General features: G+C 38.4%; 1 protein-coding gene across 4 annotated transcripts in view; it reads right to left on the bottom strand.

Annotated features, from left to right (window-relative positions):
- The window catches only part of DNAAF9 (dynein axonemal assembly factor 9), a 162192-nt gene that overhangs the window by 92006 nt on the left and 51197 nt on the right, over positions 1 to 18989 (bottom strand). For all 4 annotated transcript variants that reach the window (XM_051965843.1, XM_051965841.1, XM_051965840.1 and 1 more), the window contains 5 exons: positions 14087 to 14185; positions 8160 to 8215; positions 4914 to 5049; positions 3885 to 3966; positions 1216 to 1252 (listed from right to left, as the gene is read on the bottom strand). In XM_051965843.1, coding sequence (XP_051821803.1) covers positions 1216 to 1252; positions 3885 to 3966; positions 4914 to 5049; positions 8160 to 8215; positions 14087 to 14185 — 410 coding nt within the window. The remainder of the gene's footprint in view (positions 1 to 1215; positions 1253 to 3884; positions 3967 to 4913; positions 5050 to 8159; positions 8216 to 14086; positions 14186 to 18989) is intronic.

Genomic DNA, 18989 nt, shown 5'->3' on the forward strand with positions numbered 1-18989 from the left:
TTGGATCCTGTTGCATGTACGCAAGCATTAAATGTAAAGATTCACAGATGCCAGTCCCAAATTCGGTATTTTGAGATCACTCTGTAAGTTTAATCTTGCTATAATTTCTTCTTTAATATAAACGATTCTAAAACTACATCACTCTTTGTTCATATTTCTTCCTCAATTAAGAATTACCAATCCAAACTCCTTCACATAAGTGGCAAATGACCATAACAACAGACAGGATTCTTTACCAAAGGGGACACAGAACTTGGTGATTAAGAGAGAGAAATATGTTTTGTTCTCTGATGCTGTTTTTGCTCAAATAGAACCAATAATGCTGACTTTAGGTCACACAGGTTTAGTTAACAAGGGAATCGACTATAGATACAGTATAAAGCTTTAAAAAAAAAAAAAAGAACTCAAATATGAGGGTGGAAAGCGTGAAATGCCACAAAGCAATAATCCAAAATATCTGAAACTATGGTTATGAGTCAACTCAAAAGAAGTGGTTGGAAAAAAAACAAAGAAGTGCTTAAAACTGAACAAAGAGGTCTTCATGTGTCAAGCTAGAATTAGAGGTGACTTCATTTTTTGCTCCTATAAAAGGGAACAAAGTTTTCCCCCAGAAGGAAATAGACAATTCTGCAGCACTGTATGTATACTCCACTATTAGCTTAGAGGACAGACTTATTCTAGACTGAATGATCTAGGAGATACTGAATACTGACTTCTAAACTCCAGTAATTCAGTTTAAAAAGATATTACCCAAACCAAAAGAAAGTGCACGCCAAGCCAGATTAAAGATTCCTATGACAAACTCAAGCCTTCTCATAGATCCACTCACACCACATTGTTTTCATGTTGCCTACTTATTCCAGCATCTATACAGAAGTAATGGGAAGAACTTTTTTCTACTGCACTCATATCATCTGAAGGACATTCTCCATTGGCAAACCTAAGATCTAAACCTAATGATAGCAAAGCAGCTCAGCCCAAAAAAGAATGAGCAGACCAGGCTTTCAGGGACACATGGGTACTGAAGGGGAGCAGACCATCTAGGAACTCGCAAAGCCAAGTTCCAGACTCTGCTTGCTCATTACTCCTAGAAATCAGAGACCCTAGCTAACTTCAATCGCAGTACATGATGCCAATTTCTGACACAAAGATTACATCTTAGGAATCATTGAGTGGGAAGGAAGGAAAAACCAAGGGAAAATAAAAAAAACTTACACTTGCACAGTTTTCCTGGGCAATTCACTGTTTTTTCCTATAAAACAAACAATAATAGGGATTGGGTTAAAACTCAAGGTTTTCAAATATTCCTGGAAGAGTCCAGAACCTCTGGACTTCAGAAAAGAGGTTAAGAAAGAAGTTGGATTTTTCTTCATTAAATTTTTTTCTATTGTTTATTAAATGCTCTCACTCTAGGGTGTGCCACCCTTTTGTGCCCCCTCCATTCCACTATTCTCTGGCGTATTCCATATTCTCAGCACATGAGCCCCACCATCAGCATAAAGCCCTAAAGGAAAGCTCTAAGAGCAACAAAATGAATGGTTCTGTTTCAGGGTTGGTTTTGGATAACTCTTTAAAGTTATGGAGTTTGTGAGAACTATGCATAAGAATTCATTCTGCCTCTGCCTCTTTTTATTACTAGCACAAAGCTATGATTCTCCTAAAGTCCTCAGGTTTTTATATATCAGTACCTGAGAAGTAATCTGTTATGTTTGCTTTTAATTTTTATTGCTACTTTTTGTTTTTTATACTATCAGAATTTCTAGTAATTCTTTCCTTTTCTTTCTCTCAGAGAGCCATCTCATCTAAGAAATATTTTTAAAGAAAAAGAAAACAAATAGAAAAGTCAACCAATATAGCAAAAAAAAGTTTAAAAATGTATCCATGGTATGATATTCACAGACTTCTCACTTCTGGAAAGAAGTGGGATGGAGGAGTTTCCTCATTTCCCTTCTTTGAGATCATTTATAATTTTACAACATTCACTTCTGATTGCTGCTTATTCTTTCCATCTACATTGTTGTAATCATTGTGTCTATTGCTTTACTTCACTTTGCATCAAATCATGTAAATCTTTCCATGCTTCTTTATATCTAACATATTTCTTAAAGCACAGCAATATTCCATTACTTTCGTGTATCACAATTTGTTTAGTCACTTACTAATGAATTGAACTACGTTTCAATTCTTTGCTACCACAAGAAATTATGATGAATAATTTGGTATATATGGAGACTTTCTTCTTACCAATGACAGAAGTCCTATAAGTATAAGCTTAGGCATGGAATCTCTGAGCCACTTTGACTAACTTCAAAATGATTTTCAAAATAGTTGTACTGATTTACAGCTTTACCAATAACAAACACATCAATGAGCCTACCTTCTCATAGTACCTCCAACACTGATTATTCACTTTGTTTATCATCTTTCCTGATTTGTTGGGTATGTGGTATAAAACCTCAGAGTTGTTTTACTAAGAATTTGGAGCATTTTTTCATATATTTGCTAATAATTTTCAATTATCCCTTTGAAACCTATTTGTATTTCCTTAGGTAAATATGTCTATGTGCATATATATATATGCACATACATATATAGAACCATTTTCCAATAGATAAATGGGTCAAAGTATATGAACAAATATGTCCCAAAAGAACTAAAAGTTATTAACAATAATAAATAGATTACATATGTATGTGAATGTATGTGTATAAGCATGTATGCATGTTAGTTGCCTATATATTTTGGATATCAAATCCTCATCTGAGAAATATAATAAAAAGATTTTTTTCCTCATTTGATTTAACTTCATTTCTTAACCTAGATGCCTCAATTTTGTTTGTGCAGATTTTCAGGTTTGTATAATCAAAGTTACCTAATTTATCTTTTGTAACTGCCTCTTTCTTTTGTTTGGTTAAGAATACAGCTTTTCTCCTTATATCTCTGAAGGTATGATGTAAATCTGCATTTCTTCTAATTTTTTATGGATACAATCTTTAACATTAAAGTCAAATATTCATTTTGAATTTATTTGCCAGACTGCTTTCTATTTTTCCTAGCTGCTCATGTAGAATGGGAAAGTAATTTATATCTTTCAGCTTATTGAAAAATCATTGAATTGCTGAATTCCATATTTTTTTTTCTTGTCAATTCTGATTTTCTTCTCTTATTTTTAACCAGTATCAAATAGTTTTGGTAACTGCTGCTCTATTATATAGTTTGAAGTCTGGACATGCCTTTTATACCTTTTTCATGATTTCTGTTGATATTCTAGAGCTTTTGTTTTTTCAAATGAATTTTCTCATTTTATTTACATTTTATTTAATTATTTATTATCTATATTATTTATTATTTTTTCCTTTTATAAAGCATTTTGTAAAGTATCCCTTTGATTGACTGACTAGTATAGGATTAAAACTGTAAATTAACTTTGGCAATATTGTTCATATTGGCATAGCCAGTAAGATGAATTTAACTGGACCTGACTCCAATTTTGAATATCTTTGAGAAAGAATGCTGCTGGTGCAGCATAGCCTTGGCAGGCTCTCGCCGAAGTCATTTCTTTGTTCCTCTGAAATATCTTCTTTTTTCTGGTCCTCCATAACACAAAATTATTAAGATCAAATACCAGCTTTCTGGTCCAGAAATTCAGCCTGTTTTTACCATGTTAGAGAGAATTAAAGTTCTTTCCTGAACTACAGTCTTACTAGGCAAACCCAAAATTCTGCTGGCTTCTTTTCAAGAACAGAGTGGGACTGAAGAGATACATAGTCTGATCCAAAACCTTTCTTTAGCATAAGGAGCAATAACCTAGAAGTCATAACCATTCATGAAGGAGAAGGAATAAATTATACAAACTACTGATAGGATGAATTTAAGACCCTTACCTAAATCAGGAATGTGAGAAGCTCCGAAAAAATAGGTTCTTGAACAAGCGAGGGGTCCTTTTGGAGAGACACACTGTACCACCTGTGCAACAGGAAGCAAAGAAAGAAATGGGGCTGGCACCTGATACTCAAGGGGAATAGTGATAGCTAATGGAAATAAATGAAGATTTTCCAACAGCCATTTTGCTATTGAAAAAAAAAAGTTTACCTCCTTAAAAGTCACTTCCCCAACCCCTTCTGCTTTAATTACTGATTTTGCTCATATTGATAAAAAGGATGCATATATCACTCTTTTTGTTGTTTTGTTTAACTTTTTGTCAGTAATCACATACAATGGGGTGAAATCTGTGAATTTAATAGTGTTTTTTATGATTCAAAATCAAATTTATCCCCTTTAAGAAATCTCAGAAAGGCAAATCGAAGCTATATGCTATCTTCTATAGGTTCAAAAGTCCCTTTTTCTTTCATACAGGGATGTCAAAATGCCATCTGGTTTCGCAAAGCCTTTGGCTACAGATCACATTTGCTTTTACAAAAATCAGCAGCTACAGCCAAGCTTCTGGGAAACTGAGCACCAGCATAAGAGACTGGATGTCTCAGACCTAGGGCCTATCTACCACTCTGTCCCTAAGGTCCCAGATCCCACCCCTCTTCTTCCAAGTCTCAGCTCTCTCTGCTTCTGTCTGTAAAACAAACATAACAGCATCTTTCCCTTTCTTATCTGACAGAGATGATATGGGAATATCACAGAGTATATGTGAAAACACTCACTTCTTAATGACCCCAAGTGCCACAACTCCCCCTCCCACAATTTTTAAAAGTACAGTTAGAAGTGCTAAATATGCACCCGATTATTAATTGTGCTAAATAATAAGTGCACCCAATTGTCAACCAACTCCCTCCTCAGCCCACTGCCATTCAGAGGTAATGCTTCAATTGGCGCCAAGCCAAGGAAGTTTTTGCCTCATCTGTAGACCTCCATTGCCTGCTGGCAAATCCCCAGTGCCCAGAGTGGCCAAGGTGGCTCACCATGTGCTTGGTGGTGCTCCCTCCCAGGCCGGTGTTCCGCACCAGGTGCCCCTCGGAAGGAAAGTTGAAGTTGCTGGCGTTGAGATTTTCTCGTGTTGAGTGAGAACCAAAAAGAACGAATGGCTGTCTGCTTGGCCTAAACAAGCAATTAACCATATTTCATTAGGACATTTTGCTTGGGAAAAGTCACCTTTTGAAGAAAAAAAGATCAATCTACTATTCCTCTATATCAGCAATTTCCTTCAGGTCACTGAGGCTTCTACCTCATCACAAGCCCATGAAAGGCATTAGGTGGAACACATCCCCATGAAGGGGAAGAAAGTGGACTAAGTCTAAAAAGAGAGATGGGGCCAGGTGGTGAAAGATACATAGGAGAAATCTGCATTTGATCCTTGCGGTAATTAGGAGCCACTCCGATTTATTGCCAAAGGGAGTGACAAGGTCAGACCTATCTCTGGGGAAATCCCCTTGGTGGCTGTGGGAAGGCTGTGTCAGAAAGGGCAGAGACTGGAGGCGAGGAGGCCCATCTGCAGAAGGCCGCTGAAGTCCTTCAGGGGAGAAGGGGTGCGGGGATGAACGAGGCACTAGGTAAGGAGACTGCAGAGCAGGGGACAGAGACACAGACTGCGGCAATGAGAAGGCAACGTGTGGCACCGGATCAGAGAGCTGGGATGAGAGGAGCAGGGAGCTGAGGACAATACCTGCAACACAGGAAGGATGGTGCTGTCCTAAACGTAAAGAGCCAAGTTTGGAAGAAAGGTAGGGGAGAGGGGGGAAGAGAAAAGGGTTTTGTCCTTGTTAAGTTTTAGCCATGTTGACGTTGAGATGCCCGAGGATGCCCAATGAGAAGCTGGTGATATCCGACTCTCTTGAGGGAGTCTAGGATTGGAAATACAGATCTGGGAAAGCATCTGCATAAAAATGTCAAGTGTCTGTGGGACTTTATGTCACTATCAACTGAGAGATCAAAAAGGAGGCCCAGAACAGAACCTTGGGAAGCCCCCACACTTAGTGGGCATCTCTGAATGATTAGCATTGAGGAGTGCTCAGAACCAGAAAAGAACAGTATCACAAAGCTTCCAAAGAGAAAATTATCCAGGAGGAGAGAGTTGCCATTGGTGCCAAATGCCATAGAGAGGTCAATAAAGATAAGACCATCATCTTTGGCAATTTAGAGGCAACTTAGAGTTGAATGATGAAGTCAGATCTAAATTTCAAGGAGTAGCATAAACCTGGAGAACAATGCAAGCATCTGGGAGGTTGAAGGCTGAGGGGTGGGGGAAGGAACTGAGGGTTGGGAATGGGGTGATCCAAATGAGAAGGAAGGAGAATTGTTTTAACAAGTTTTTTTGTTTGTTTGTTTTTTGGTCAGCTTAAATAAAGCCTGTTCTACATTGGACACTTTGTTAGCCTGAGCGCTAACAATGGGAGCTGAAGCCCCTTTCTGTGGGTAGATCTAGGTAGAAGCCAAATGTTAATGTTTCCACAGAAATCCCAAATTGGGACACGAGTCAAAATAAGGAGTTCCCAAGATTGGATGAGGCCCACATAAAATGAGAGAATCAATTCTGAGCCATAGGCAATTGTGGTTGTTCTATTGTTTTTCCAGTTGTGTCTGCCTCTTTGTGATCATATTGGAAAAGATACCAGAGTGACTTGTTCATTTGACAGATGAGGAAATGGAGGCAAACAGGGTTAAGTGACTTGCCCAAGTCACACAACTAGGGTCTGAAGTCAGATCTGAACTCATAAAGAGAAATCTTTCTAACTCTAGATCCAGCACATTATCTTCTGTGCCACGAGCTCCCTCCATAAGCTGTATATAGATTCAATTCTGGATCTATAGAATTGGTACAGAGTAGAGTGTTTCAGGCCTGGAATCTTGAAGATCTGAGTTCAAATCCAGCCTCAGACATTTACTGGCTATGTGATCCTATATCTCTTATCTCTAACCTCTCAGATTGTTTAAAGGAACAAATGGAGTAAAGTTTGCAAAGTGCTTTGCAAACTTTAAGGGCTATATAAATGCTGATGGATATTATAATTATACCTGTTTACTGGTCATCAATAGCAACAAAATTTGGTGCCTCAAGTAGCTTTTCACCAGTAAAACATGCTTCAGACATAAGAGCATCTTACTGTATACCAGTTGAGTTTCCTGTTTACCAGGCTCACCTTCCTGTCTTTCTCATCTCAAGACCGGCCCTGCCCAGATTTCCCTATTGAATAGTCTCTCATCTACATCTGCTGCTGCTTGACCTATCCAGTCATAGCAGAGACTTGTTTTTTCCCCTGGAGAGAAATCAGAATTCATCATGTCAAAGATTCTTCCTGGGTCTTGCAGTCATCATAGGGTAAATTTCCATTTTTATGGAAAATTATTTTTTCCTTGGCTCATGCTATAAAATATCTAGTTTTGTTGAACTTCCTTTTTCTTAGATTAAAACTTTTTCCTATCTTTAAGTGGTATTGGGGTGGGGTGGGGAGAGAGATATTTTTATTTATTTATTTTTTTTTTTTAATTATAGTTTTTTATTTACAAAACATATGCATGGGTAATTTTTCAACACTGACCCCTGCAAAACTTTCTGTTCCAAATTTTCCCCTCCCCTAGATGGCAGGTATTCTGATACATGTTAAAATATATGTTAAATTCAATATATATATACATATCCATACAGTTATCTTGCTGCACAAGAAAAATTGGATCTAGTAAGGAAAAAAACTGAGAAGGCAAACAAAAATGCAAGCAAACAACAACAGAGAGAGTGAGAATGCTATGTTGTGGTCCACACTCAATTCCCACAGTCCAAGAGAGATTTTTAAAAGAAAAAGTGGTGATTGTTTTTCTTTCTGAATCTCTAGCCTTAGCTAGGTCTTTCACAGAATGGAGAACTCGTGCTCCTGCTGGTTCATAATGGAAAAGAACCAAAAGAAGACACAGAGCTACATTCTGTTCATTGTCCCCATGAACAGGTTCCCCGCCCCCTGAAGAAGGAGCCATTAAGATGAACAGGAAAAATTCTGAGGCAACTGACATACCTCAGGCAATGACCCCAAATGAAAGACAGACAAAAACAAATTTATCACCATGAGTTGTCTGGGAGGTTTAGAGTTTCCTAGAGAAAGCAAAGCTTGTAGGAAATCACTGATAAAATGGAACAGTTTTGAGCAAAAAAAATTATAAGAGACTGGACACCTGAGGGGAGGTAAAGATAATTGCTATGGCCCAATTGACGTGCTCACCTGTTGTCAGTAATGTGGCTGGAGAGCATGCCATGACTGAAGTAACTTCTGAACGGCTACAAAACAAAAACAAAAACAAACCCACACACATTTTTAAGGCTTTTATTCATAGTAAGGAAACTCCTAAGTAAGCTACAGAACTGACTCTGCCCTTAGTCCTACCCATCAAACAGCTGGTGGGGATCATGCAGACCTTGGTGTGTGATGGGCACTGTGCTGGATGCAGCGGGCACCTCCCCACCCCCAGAACGGTTCCTGCTATCAGGATCTTTCATTCAAAGAGAGGGAACAACATGCAAACATACAGTGCATGTGAAGAAGGTACCAAGTCTGGGGGCACCAGGAAGGATGTCTCGTGGGAGGCAGCACCCAAGCTGATCTCTGAAGGAAACGGGGCTTCTATGGGGCTGAGGGGGGAAGAGTGTGCTGAGCACGGGGGCCAGTCAGCAGAAAAGCACAGAGAAGGGCGGTGGGGAGCACGGGGGTCATAAGCATTTATCAGGTGCCTTGATGCACCAGCACCCTACAAGTATCATCTCAATGGTCCTCATCATAGCCCTGAGGGGGAGGTGCTGTTATTTTACAGGTGAGGAAACTGAGGCAGTGAGCAGTTAAGCGGCTTGCTCAGGATACACAGCTAGTGAGTATTGGAGGCCACATTTGACTTCGAGTCTCCGTGGCTCCAGGCCCAGCCTTCTTTCTATCTACTGTACCACCAAGCTGCCTCTCACACAAGACGGACCACAGGCATGAAGGGGAATAATCTATAACAAGGCCAGAAAGGTAAACTAGAGTAAAGATGTCAAGAATACCAAAAGCACAATATTTTGTACTTGATTCTAGAAACCAGAGGAAATCAGTAGAGTTTACTGAGAAAGGGACCACAGACCTATGCTTGAGGAAAATCACTTAGCTAAAATAAATACGCAAAAAATAGCCCCAAATCAGAGTTAGCTTTGAAATCTTATCTTTTAAATCTATAAATCAAGGGGAATTACTACAGAGGAGCTGAAAATACTTGAAGTTTTAACATGACAGTGGAAGTGGAAATGAACTTTCCAGTATAACAAATTCCTCTAAGATGTTGGATTGAACACAACCGAAGACTGATTTGCATTTATGTTCTCAATAAACTAATGTTTTAAAAAAATGAAATGAAAAACTGGGATTGGAAATGTTTTCATTAAGTTATCAAAGTACCAAAGAATGCCACAAGTCATTTTGATTTAATCCCGGAAAGTTTCTAAGTTTTGTGAGGAGAATCTGGAAGCAATGGACTGTGAGAAAATTCTAAGCTTTAAGATCCTGAAATAAAAAATTTATATCAAACTCAGCTAAAACATGAATATATATTCTCCCTGTTTACTGGCTCATTTTCTACTGCCTACAAACATACCCATGTCTCTTCTCTTCCTGAAAAACCCTCAATTGATCTTTCTACTATCTTCCTCTATTTCTTTTGCTCTTAATAGCCTACAAAAAGCCATCTAGCAGGTACCTCCCCCCCTCCCCTTCCTCTCCTCTAATTACAATCTCTTACAATCTGGCTTGTGACTTCTCATTTCACCAAAGCGGCTCTCTCCTAAGGTCAAGTCACCTATGACTGCCAATCCTCATTCTCTTTGACCTCTCTAGAGCCCGCGCCATGGTTGATCACTATTCTTGCTGATCCTCTCTTCTCAGGAAGTTTTCCCAATGCCTTGCAGATATCTTGAGCTGGATATTCACTTGTTTGAGGCAACTGGAGTTAAGTGACTTGCCCAGGGTCACACAGCCAGGAAGTATTAAGTGTCTGAGACCAGGGCTGGTGCTCTATCCACTGTGCCATCCGGCTGCCCAAACTCAACACGTCTAAAACCAAACTATCTTACTCCCTTAAATCCTCTTACCATCCTATCCATCCCCATTTCTGTAAAGGGACCACATTTTCCTCCCAGGTCCCTCAGGCTCCCAATTAGGAGTCATCTTCACTCTCTCCCACTCCTATAGTTAGTCTCTATTGATGAGGTCAATTGATTTCACCTTCACAACATTTCTCAAACAAGCCCTCTTCTCTCCTCTGACACTGCCTCACCTTATACTGTAATTAGCCTGCTAGTAGGTCTGCCTGTTTCGAGTCTCTCTCCATTCCAATCCATCCTCCATTCAGCCACTAAAGTCATTTTCCTGAAATGCAGATCCAATTATATCACCCCACTATTCAATAAACTCCAGTGGCTTGCTCTCCCTTTAGTTTCTGGCACAAAGCTCCCTGTCATTCAAAACCCCTCATCACCTTTCCAGTCTTCTTACACCTTACTCTCTGCTACCTTGTTTTCAGTCCAGTGACATAGGCCTCCTGATTGTTCCATGAACACAACACGCCATCTCTCAACTCTGGGCATTTTCTCTGGCTATCCACCATGTCTGAAATGTTTCCCTTCCTCAGTTCCACTCAGTACCTTCCTTGACTTCTTTTAAGTCATGGTTAAAAATCTAATCTTTATAGGAAATCTTTTCCAAAACCCTCTCAATGTTGGTGCCTTTCCCCTCCGGATTTTTCCTATTTATCCTGTTCATAATTTGTACATATCTGTTGACTTGCTGTGTGCCCCATTAGACTGAACTCGCCCTGTGGACAGGGACTGTCTTTTGCCTCTTTTTATACCCTCAATGCTTAGCACAGTGCCTGGAACACAGCAGTAGATGTTTATTGCTTGATTGCCTGATCAGTTTTACTCTCAAATTAAGAAAAATGATGAGTAGGCATAAAATGAACTCTTACCAGCTTAATTACAGTTTAAATTAAAATAGCATCAAGGTAATCTGGCCTTTTCCCCTGCTTTCATCTCTTCTCTTTGCCAAAAAGAGAGCCAGGGTCTATCTTTTGAGCTCCAATCCAGGACAGCTGAGGTTAGGCCATAACTATTCATGCCATAGAAAGCAGGAAATTTTGTTAGAAGAATATCCTCACTGTATGGTCCAAAAGCTTGGTCTGCTTCTTGGTTGCTAATACTGCTGACATGACTTCTGATTCTTGATTCCCTCCATCTCTCCCACTCCACTGAGTCTGGAAGCTGTTTTACATAATTTGAAAACTGGCAGAGATCTCAATGTCCATTTAGTCCAACTCATATACCAAAGAAGTCCCCATTATAAAATATCCAGCAAGTGGTTATCCAATCTCTCTTTAAAGACTTTCAAAGAAGGGGACCACACTATCTCTTGGAGCAGCCCATTCCATTTTTGAATAGCTCTCATTATTAGAAATTTTTTCCCAACACAGTCAAAATTTGCTTCTTTGCATCTTTAACCAAGTGTTTCTAATCCTGCCCTCTGGAATCAAATAGAATGTTAACTCTTATCCACATGACAAATCTTCAAGTACCTGAAGATAGTTATCATGTCCCCCAACTGAGCCGACTCTTTTCCAGACTAAACACGTCCATTTCCTCAAATGATCCTTCTATGACATAGACTCAAGGCCCTTCACTATCTCAGCTATTCTAGTTTAGAGATACATTCTAGATTATCAATGCCTTTCTTAACCTGTGGTGCCCCAAAGTAAACACAATATTCCAGAGGAGGGGAGAATACAATGGGCCTATCACCTCCTTTTTCATAGAAGTCCTGTCTATTGCAGTGCTGCCTAATATCGAGTTAGAATGCACTAACACCCCCAGAAGTGCTATCAATGCCTTCACTATCTTATGCTTGTAATTAAAAAAAAAAAATTCAACTTAATAGATTTAGTTCCATCTTCCCAGGGCACTAAGTTACTTTTGGATCCTGTCATCTGATGTGTTGAACTCTCTTGCTCAACTTTGTATAATCTATAAGTAAATGAGCACATAAAGTAGGTGTTCATGCATGTCACTGCTAAAAATGATAAATAGAACATGGTGTCAAGGACAGGTCTCTGGAGACATCCTGGTGTGTTGCCACTGAACTTTTAACAACTAACTATTTTTTGAGTCCAGCCATCCAACCAGTTCTGAATACATCTGATTATACAACTGTCAAATGCTTATCTCTTCATCTTCTCCACAAGAAGAGTACATCCATTTTATCAGGAGGTTTGCTAGAATCTAGGTAAGCTGTATCTGTAGCCTTCTCTTCTCCTAATTTAGTAAACCCATCCCAGAAGAAACAAAGGGGGGGCCTGCCATGACTAGTTCTTCCTGATCTTTGCTTCTCTTTCTACATATTTACCATCCACCTCTTTAATAATCTCTCTTAGACTTCCCTCAGGAATCAGTCAATTCCATTGACCTTTAGTTTGTAGACTATGAGCTCTTTTTTGGAAATCAAAACACAATCTGCCCTTCTCAAATCTCTACATCTCCCATTTTCCATGACCTTTCAGACATTACTGGCAATGACTCAATCACCATATTCCCAGTTCTTTCAAGTCCTGGGGATGTTGTTCAGGCAGATGAGACCACCTGACATGGATTCATCAAGGACATCCAGTTCTCTTATTGTCTCTTTTCATTTATCTTACATGTCTACTCCTTGTTGGTTACCCATCAAAGCATCCCCTCAAAGAAAAGGCCCCACTCCTTCCTGTGGTCCTCTCCTTTTTTGCAATATAGCTTAAAACCCACACTTTTTGTTGTTTAGCTTCCTTTGACAGTCTGAGTTTATTTGGGTTTTAACATGTCTGATGCTATTTTTTACCTGAACTTACCAAACTTATAGTCATTCTTTGTTACCTGGTCTTGCTTCTATCTTTTGTATATTTCTTTTTAAAATCTAAGTTGATAGTAAAGTTTCCCAATGCATCCACATTCAGACAATTCCTCCTCCCTGAAACTGTTTCCCTTTGTATCTTCTTCTTCGGCATCTCCCAACCTTCTTGGGATAACTTCCCTGGAACATTTAGTCCATGGGATCCTACCTAGTTTTTTTAAAAAAACTTTTTAAAATCTGCTTTCCTAAAATCTAGGGTGCATGTCTTACAATATCCAGACTACCTCTCCTTTTGTATCACAAATTCAGGGCGGGAAAAGGCAGTTTTACTCATCCCAGGTTTCCATCATGCCCACCCTAACTATTAGTTCCTTCTCTGTGAGAATAAAATCCAGAAGAGAGAATTTCTCTTCTCTTTCCCCTTTCATCTTCTGAAGGATAGAATTAAGTCTAAGGCAAGCCAAGGTGTTATTAGCTGCTGTTTTGGGCACAGAAAGAGCCCCAACAGATGTCTTAATGACACAAGTCCCCTACCACTACTCTATCATGATTCTGTGAAGGCCTGTGATCTGTTTCCCAAACTTTCCATCTATTTCCTCTTTTTGTACAGGTAGTCTACAGCCCAACTTCTTAAATTTTGATTTGTGACCCCATATGGAGTTTTGTAACTGAATATGGGAGTTGTGAAATAAGTGTTTGATAAAAAAAAATAATAAAAAATAAAAAAAGTAAGTGTTTCATATTTGTATATACCTCTTTTATATATCCAGGGTCATGTAAAAAATTCTCAGGTGAAAAGGGGTTGCGAGGGGAAAAGGTTTAAGAAGCTCTGTTTCTCCTTTTTCTTGACTCCCAATATGTTTTGATATCCTTCTATCCTTTATATTTTCACTGTTCCTCTAGTTTCCCTAGTGGAAAAGGCTCTTGGAGACCAGGCTAGCACAAATATGCTAGTTACACCTCTGGTCAGTGAGAGACCTAATTACTAAGGTCTTGTTAGTTAAGAGCAAACTCCACAGCTAAGACAGAACTCTGTTCTCCAAAGACTCAAGAAGCAATGTGCCAACTCCTCCAAAGCAACTATCTGGCAAAATCTAAAGGATCAACAGTAGAGGTCAATCAATAGTAACAACTGTAAATTTGAAAAAATGAGACCCTCAAAATATAAACCAACTAATCTTCGGTCATCCTTTGTACCCCTCCCCCCAAGCATTTCTTTCCCACTCCTCATACTCTCCTCCACAATACATACATACCTCACTCGCCTGGAACTCCGAAAGTTCCAGTAGGAAGGGGATTTCTGTGTCAAAATTAGCAAAGAAGTTGGTCCACTGATATTCAAAAATACTTAAATCCTAAGGGGAAAAAAAACAGAAAACAGAATGTTGGCTTATAAAAATATATATATGGGGGGGTACTTCAAAATACAGCCCTTTGAAACAAAATCAATCTAATGGATCACAATGGTCAAATATTGACAAAGTCAAAAGGCATCTCACAAAAACATTCTGTACTGATTAGAGGAATGCAATGTAAGTTAAGTCTATCTAGAAGCCCACATAAGGACCTCTAGTCCTGAAACACCAAAAAGATCTCATTCTAAGATGATCAGGTCTACCAGACACAGCCCCCTCAGGCCAGCCCTCTGGTGAAGACCTCAGTGTTTCTGTCCTCATGGGTGACAGGACCTCCCAGTCCAAGGAGCAGCCCTAGCTTCTATTAAAGGGAAGGAATGTCAGCCAAGTTTCATTCTGAGTTTGCAGGAACCCCTCCCAACTTCTTCTCTAATCTAAGTCTAAAAATATATCTCTGAGTCCTCAAATGGAGACTTTCTGACTCCCCTCCTTCTACCTTCTGGTCACCAAGAAGTTATTTCTATTAGAGGAAGATGTGGCTCTGGGACTAACATTCCCAAATTTAAGAACCTATTTTCTTGATGCAATAAGAACAGAATTCAGTATTTTCCCTGTTGTGTGCCTCCTATCTCTACAGGAAAGGAAAGGATGGAGTGGAGAGGAGACGGAATTCTCTTCCTTGTCTCCTAGAGATTCTACCTATGTGAAAAGCAAAGCATGCTCAATGCAATAGAAGATGTAATTAGGAAGGGGAGGAAAGAATAAACATTTGATCAGGAGAAGGAAGCAAGAGAGACAGTAGCATCTTGGCTCAAGAATTCTGTGACAGCAAAGCTGGAAACAGGAGGAAAAGCAAAGGAGGAAAAGCTCCAAGAGAAGCTCCTACTAGCTAGGGAAGAAGTAAACTGGACCTAAGTCACTAAGGTCAAACTGCTTAATAAAGATTTGGCAATTCTGAATTTGCATGATTAGGAGAACAAAGTAGTTCTACTGGGGAAAGGTTTCAGAAAAGCTAAGAATGAGATCCAGGAGCCTTCACTGCAGTTTATACACCCAACCTCTCGGTGGCTTCGTTCTAGTCATTTGAGTTTTATTCCAAAGAGAAATTAAGTCAACAAGGAGCTAAACAAAAGGAAAATGAAGAAACCCCATGTTAGGGAAGCCAGCAATTAACAAGAGGGTCTGAAAAATTTCCTAGCAAAGACTTATTATCAAAAGTAGGCTTGGCTTTCATGATCAAAATGCACAAGATAGCTAATGAAAAATAATCTAATCTCAGAATGGGCACTGTTATTGAAACTTAAGTCTCTCAAAATGGCAATTCTAGTGCCCCACCTATTAAAGATAACAACACTGATTTGTTAAATACTAAGTCTGGACAGATAAGCAAGATCTAGAAGTAAAACACAGTACTCCAGTGTTTGATAAACTATAGAATACTGCTGGGAAAACTGGAAAGAAATTTGGCCGAAATAGTTTTAGATTAATATTTTACACAACAAATCCCAAATTGCCTCCAAATAGATATGTGACCTAATAATAAAAAGGAAAATCATTTTTAAAAACTATAGGAAAATGGAAGAATGTATCTATTACATATGTCTGGGGGGAAGGGAGATAAATTCTTAGCTAAATAAGCAACTAAAGTGGTCATAAGAAATTAAAATATCCTACACATCAAATTTAAAAGTTTTTGTATGATCAAAATCAATGGATCTAGAAAACTAGAGAAAAGTATTTACGTCCAATATTTTTGTTAAATGTGATTTTTTTTATTGGTAACTAGCACAAGTACATAAAAATACATGAGCTATTCCCTAAAAGATAATTGATCGGGGCAGCTAGTTGGCACAGTGAATAGTGTACCAGTCCTGTAGTCAGGAAGACTTGAGTTCAAATTTGGCTTGAGAAACTTGACACTTCCTAACTGTGTGACTCAGGGCAAGTCACTTAACCCCAATTGCCTCAGAAAAAAAAAAAAAAAAAAAGATAATTGATCAAAGATATAAAAGTTTTTGCAAACTATCAATAATCACATTTAAATAATTCCTTTTTACTAAAAAGATAACTATAAATTAAAATAATTCTAAGATTTCCTTTAACTCCAACCAACATGGCAAAAATGATAAAAGACAACAATAAACATTATTGGAGAAGCAATACTCATACATTGATGGTAAAGCTTTAAAATGGGCCATTCATTTTTTTTTAAAATAACTTTTTATTGACAGAACCCATGCTAGGGTAATTTTTAACAGTATTATCCCTTGCACTCACTTCTGTTCCAATTTTTCCCCTCCTTCCTTCCCTCAGATGGCAAGCAGTTCTTTACATGTTGAATAGGTTACAGTATATCCTAGATACAATATATGTGTGCAGAACCGAACAGTTCTCTTGTTGCACAGGGAGAATTGGATTCAGAAGATATAAATAACCCGGGAAGAAAAACAAAAATGCAAGCAGTTTACATTCATTTCCCAGTGTTCATTCTTTGGGTGTAGCTGCTGCTGTCCATTCTTGATCAGTTAAAACTGAATTAGCTCTCCTTATCGAAGAGATCCACTTCTATCAGATACAATCCTCATACAATATCGTTGTTGAGGTATATAATGATCTCCTGGTTCTGCTCATTTCACTTAGCATCAGTTCATGTAAGTCTCGCCAGTCCTCTCTATATTCATCCCGCTGGTCGTTCCTTACAGAACAATAATATTCCATAACGTTCATGTACCACAATTTACTCAACCATTCTCCAATTGATGGGCATCTATTCATTTTCCAGCTTCTAGCCACTACAAACAGGGCTGCCACAAACATTTTGGCACATACAGGTCCCTTTCCCTTCTTTAGTATCTCTTTGAGGTATAAGATCATAATATACCAAATATACAGTGACAATGAAGATTAGAGAGGAAAAAAAGTTACAATACTCTGACATGATCCCATTATTGGTCCCACACCACAAGGAAGTCAAAAATGGGAAGAAAGCTCCCATATATAATAAAATACTATTAGCAGCACTTTTGTAGAATTAAAAAAAAATTTGCATCATTTGGAGAATGACTAAACAAATTCTAGAATATCTATATTAAATATATTACACAATGAATATGAGAAATTTGGAGAAACATGAAAGATACTTGTGAACTGATGAAAAGTGAAGTAAGCAGAACCTGAGAATATGCCCAATCAATCAATAAGCATTTATTAATGCTTACTCCTATTGTTTGTCTGGCACAGAGACATGTCTGGGCATACAAAGACATAAACAATATAATGCTTAGACTCAAGCAACTTATATTCTACGGGGGGAAACAATATGTGTACATGTAAATAAGCACAAAATAAATACCAAAAGTATGTTTGTAAAATACACAAATGTATACAGAAATCATGAAGTAAAATATATATATAAAGTAAATACAAAGGGATTCTTCAACAAAATCCTAGTTTTGGACACTCAAGAGTGCAACTCAGCTCTTAGAAGATCCTTGTCCATGAAGATACCCAGCTATATTCCTCAGTTTCCCTACAGTATCTGCTAGCAACCTTTGGGTTCTTAGTCAAAGAAGCTTTGCTTTATCTTTAGTGTCCTCCTCTACTTCATCCAGAAATGAGACTACTGGATAGTTCTATTTCACCAGGGGATCAAAATCTTGGTTTGAGTACATTACAGGAAGCAAAGGTGGTAAGAATCATTTGTATTATTCATTCTGAAGACCCAAATAACAAATGATATTTTAATGAGTAGCTCTTAGATTCAAATGGTAGTCATCCATTCATTCCCTCCCTTACATATCCATATCCCTTGGATCTGCCAAACTAAAGACAAAATATCTTGCAAGACAAAACCTCTAAGACATTAAAATCTTAGATGCCCCTGGACTGCCTCAGTTATATGCAAAACAGAAAAGCTTATCTCCAGCCCCTTTCTCCTCCACCCCTTCACAACACTGCAAATCACTTTCAACAAAGCTTTTGACTACTCAAAATCATTTAATCACAAAGTGAATGAATGAAGTGAATGTTGGAGGGGATGTGGGAAAACAGGGACACTGATACATTGTTGGTGGAATTGTGAAAACATCCAGCCATTCTGGAGCAACTTGGAGAGCAACTCAAAGGAGAGATGGAATATCAAAGAATGAGGGTACTAAGGAGGAGAAACATAATGCTGATGAAAAGGAGAGGGCACAGAGCAAGCTTGGAGGTGTATCCAGGCAGGCAAATACCAAAATTGTCTTCTCTTAAAGATCTCTATAGAGACAAGAGATTCCAACTTAAGGATCACTTAAGGATCATTCAACGCTTACTGGATCACTCAAGAAATTACTATGTTCAACCCACATTTTTGCTGTTGTAATTATAATAAAAATTCTCAATTATCTGCTTCATAAAATAAATTTCACAGACTGAAGATAGCGGTCTAAATCTACTACTGGGTACTTAGGCGATCATCAAGCATCTAATCCAACATGTTCATTGTATGAATTGAGAAAACTAATGCCCAAACAGGTTGTGTGACCTTCCCACGGTTACAAAGATCAGTGCCACTTAAGCCTTGGGCAAGCAAGCTCAGCATGTTACCCATTGCTTTTCTATGGTACTGATCCTTCACTTTGGGGAGTATTTTGATAAATCTTTTCTGTAGTATAGCCATATGCTCTTTCAGAAAGAGCATGTTGGATATGGTCAATATATTGGTTGGTTTTACAAAAATGCTTTAAAAAAAATTTTTTTTTAAACTTTGTTTTTAAGGGAGGATGTTTTGGACAAGAGAAGACATTTGCCAAATGACCCAGAT

Source organism: Antechinus flavipes, chromosome 6 (assembly GCF_016432865.1).
Source record: "Antechinus flavipes isolate AdamAnt ecotype Samford, QLD, Australia chromosome 6, AdamAnt_v2, whole genome shotgun sequence".
Lineage (NCBI taxonomy): Eukaryota > Metazoa > Chordata > Mammalia > Dasyuromorphia > Dasyuridae > Antechinus > Antechinus flavipes.